Source organism: Curcuma longa, chromosome 12 (genome assembly GCF_044706935.1).
Source record: "Curcuma longa cultivar G26 ecotype Majalengka, Jawa Barat chromosome 12, ITB_CL_G26_1.1, whole genome shotgun sequence".
NCBI lineage: Eukaryota > Viridiplantae > Streptophyta > Magnoliopsida > Zingiberales > Zingiberaceae > Curcuma > Curcuma longa.
This window is the reverse complement of record NC_133872.1, coordinates 1,553,055-1,555,034: the sequence shown is the minus strand read 5'-3', so window position 1 is coordinate 1,555,034 and position 1,980 is coordinate 1,553,055. Positions and strand designations below refer to the sequence as shown.

Below are 1,980 nucleotides of genomic sequence, written 5' to 3'. Positions count from 1 at the left end.
TCTTACAACTGCTATAATTAATTACACAGGGAACAAATTAAGCAAAGGAACATTGAGTGTAAGCGAACACATGCATTCAAGAGTCAGCCAAAGTTTAAAGCAATCGACTTGCTTTGCTTCGCACCTTTTCCTGCCCTTCTCCTGGAAGACCGGCCGCCCTCTAAATTTCCTAGCTCGATCAATAACACAATCAAGCGTTCGATATATAGTGCAGAAGCACAAAACTTTAACGTGAAAAACAAAGAGATGCTGATGGATAGAGGTTCCATCGATCTGGTGCTTGTACCGGCGGCCTTGGCCATTCTGTTCGGCTATCACCTCTTCCTTCTCTATCGTATCATCAGATTTCCCCATTCCACCGTCATTGGCTTTGAGAACCATAACAAGCGAGCTTGGGTCCAGAGGATGTTGCAGGTCAGTGCATGGCTTCCTCGATCGTTTTAGACCAATCTAAAAACTAATATTTGATCAGGATTCGTCGGGTTCGTCTTTAGCAGGCAACTCCAGAGGAAGCCAGCATAGCACTCCAGGTGATATCGAGCAACATATCGGCATCCAGCAACCTCGCCTCCCTCTCCATCGCACTCAGCTCCCTCATCGGCACCTGGATAGGGAGCACCTCCAAAGTGATGATGACCGAAGTGATCTTCGGCGACACCAGCCAAACCACCTCCTCCGTCAAGTATGTCGCCCTCCTCACCTGCTTCCTCGCCGCCTTCACTTGCTTCATCCAGTCCGCACGCTACTTCGTGCACGCCAGCTTCATGATGAGCACTCTGGACTCCGATGTCCCGGTCAGCTACGTCCAGACCGCGGTCATCAGGGGCAGCGACTTCTGGTCCATGGGCCTCCGGGCGATGTACTTCGCCACCACGCTGCTACTCTGGATCTTCGGACCGATTCCCATGTTTGCCGGCGCCGTCTTAATGGTGACGATACTGCATTTTCTTGACAAGAGCTCTACGCCCCTGCACCAGTTCAGGTTCTTTCATATTGGCTCGGATAAGAGAACGATGAGGAACAATTCGAGACCTGCAAGTAACATTCATGGCGATCCTGTCTGCAATCCAGTTTGTTCATAAATTACATTCGATCGGTTACAATTGCATGATTGTATAAGCAAGCATTAATTATGAAGCATCCAAAACAGAGGATAAGCAAACTTTTGCATCCAAAAAACAGAGGATAAGCAAACATTTGCATCCAAAAAAGACTAGTAAGTGCTGGAAACCCCAAATCATATATTCCTTTGAAGCATCATTTATGCCGACCCTATTTCCATAATTATTAAAAATGCTCCCCTTTAATTTACCGTAAAAGGGTACCTAAAGACATGACTCTGGGAGTTGGGTAGTCAATGACTCGACTGATCGAAACGGTTTGATAGTTAACATGCTACGTGGAGTCTATATTAACTAAATCCTAAATAGTGCCATATGACTCTTATGTTGATCGAGTTAAAAATCCACTACGGAAACTCTTACTTACCTCCGCATCTAGATGCGTTCTAAAAAGGCCATTGTAATTCATTTATACTTTCAAAATGACTAAAAAACTTTAAAATGTGTACTATTTTTATTTAAAATTGTATATATAAATATACTCTAAGATGTCATTTGAGTCCAATTATACTTTGAAGATAATTAAATGACTAAAAAAAATCATGGAGCATAACCAAAATTATTGCTACCTAACCAAAATTACTACATAAATCTATTTCTGTAATTTTAATCATAAATCTAGCAATTTTGATCACATGTCATAAGTAAAAAATTTATAGGATTTTTTTAAAAATCAATTAATCACTTTAATTATTATGTTGTTTTGAAAGCATGATTGAACTCTAATATTTTACTAAAATGCATGTATACATTTAGATGTAAATTTTTAATAGAAAATGATCATATAATAATTTTGACCTAAATTATTATATGATCATTTTTAAATCATTTAATAACTTTGGAAGTATATATGAATTTC

The 1,980-nt window shown here is 40.1% G+C and overlaps 1 protein-coding gene across 2 annotated transcripts; it reads left to right on the top strand.

Annotated features, from left to right (window-relative positions):
• Window positions 1–245: 245 nt before the first annotated feature.
• Window positions 246–1,167, top strand: LOC141843704 (uncharacterized). Of its 2 annotated transcripts, none has more exons than XM_074731755.1 (2): window positions 246–414; window positions 498–1,167. In XM_074731755.1, exons 1-2 carry the CDS (start codon window positions 247–249, stop codon window positions 1,080–1,082), a joined length of 753 nt encoding a protein of 250 aa, XP_074587856.1. In that variant the 5' UTR covers window position 246; the 3' UTR covers window positions 1,083–1,167. The 2 variants fall into 2 exon arrangements, with proteins under 2 accessions (XP_074587856.1, XP_074587855.1); XM_074731754.1 differs by having other exon boundaries at window positions 495–1,167.
• Window positions 1,168–1,980: the final 813 nt, after the last annotated feature.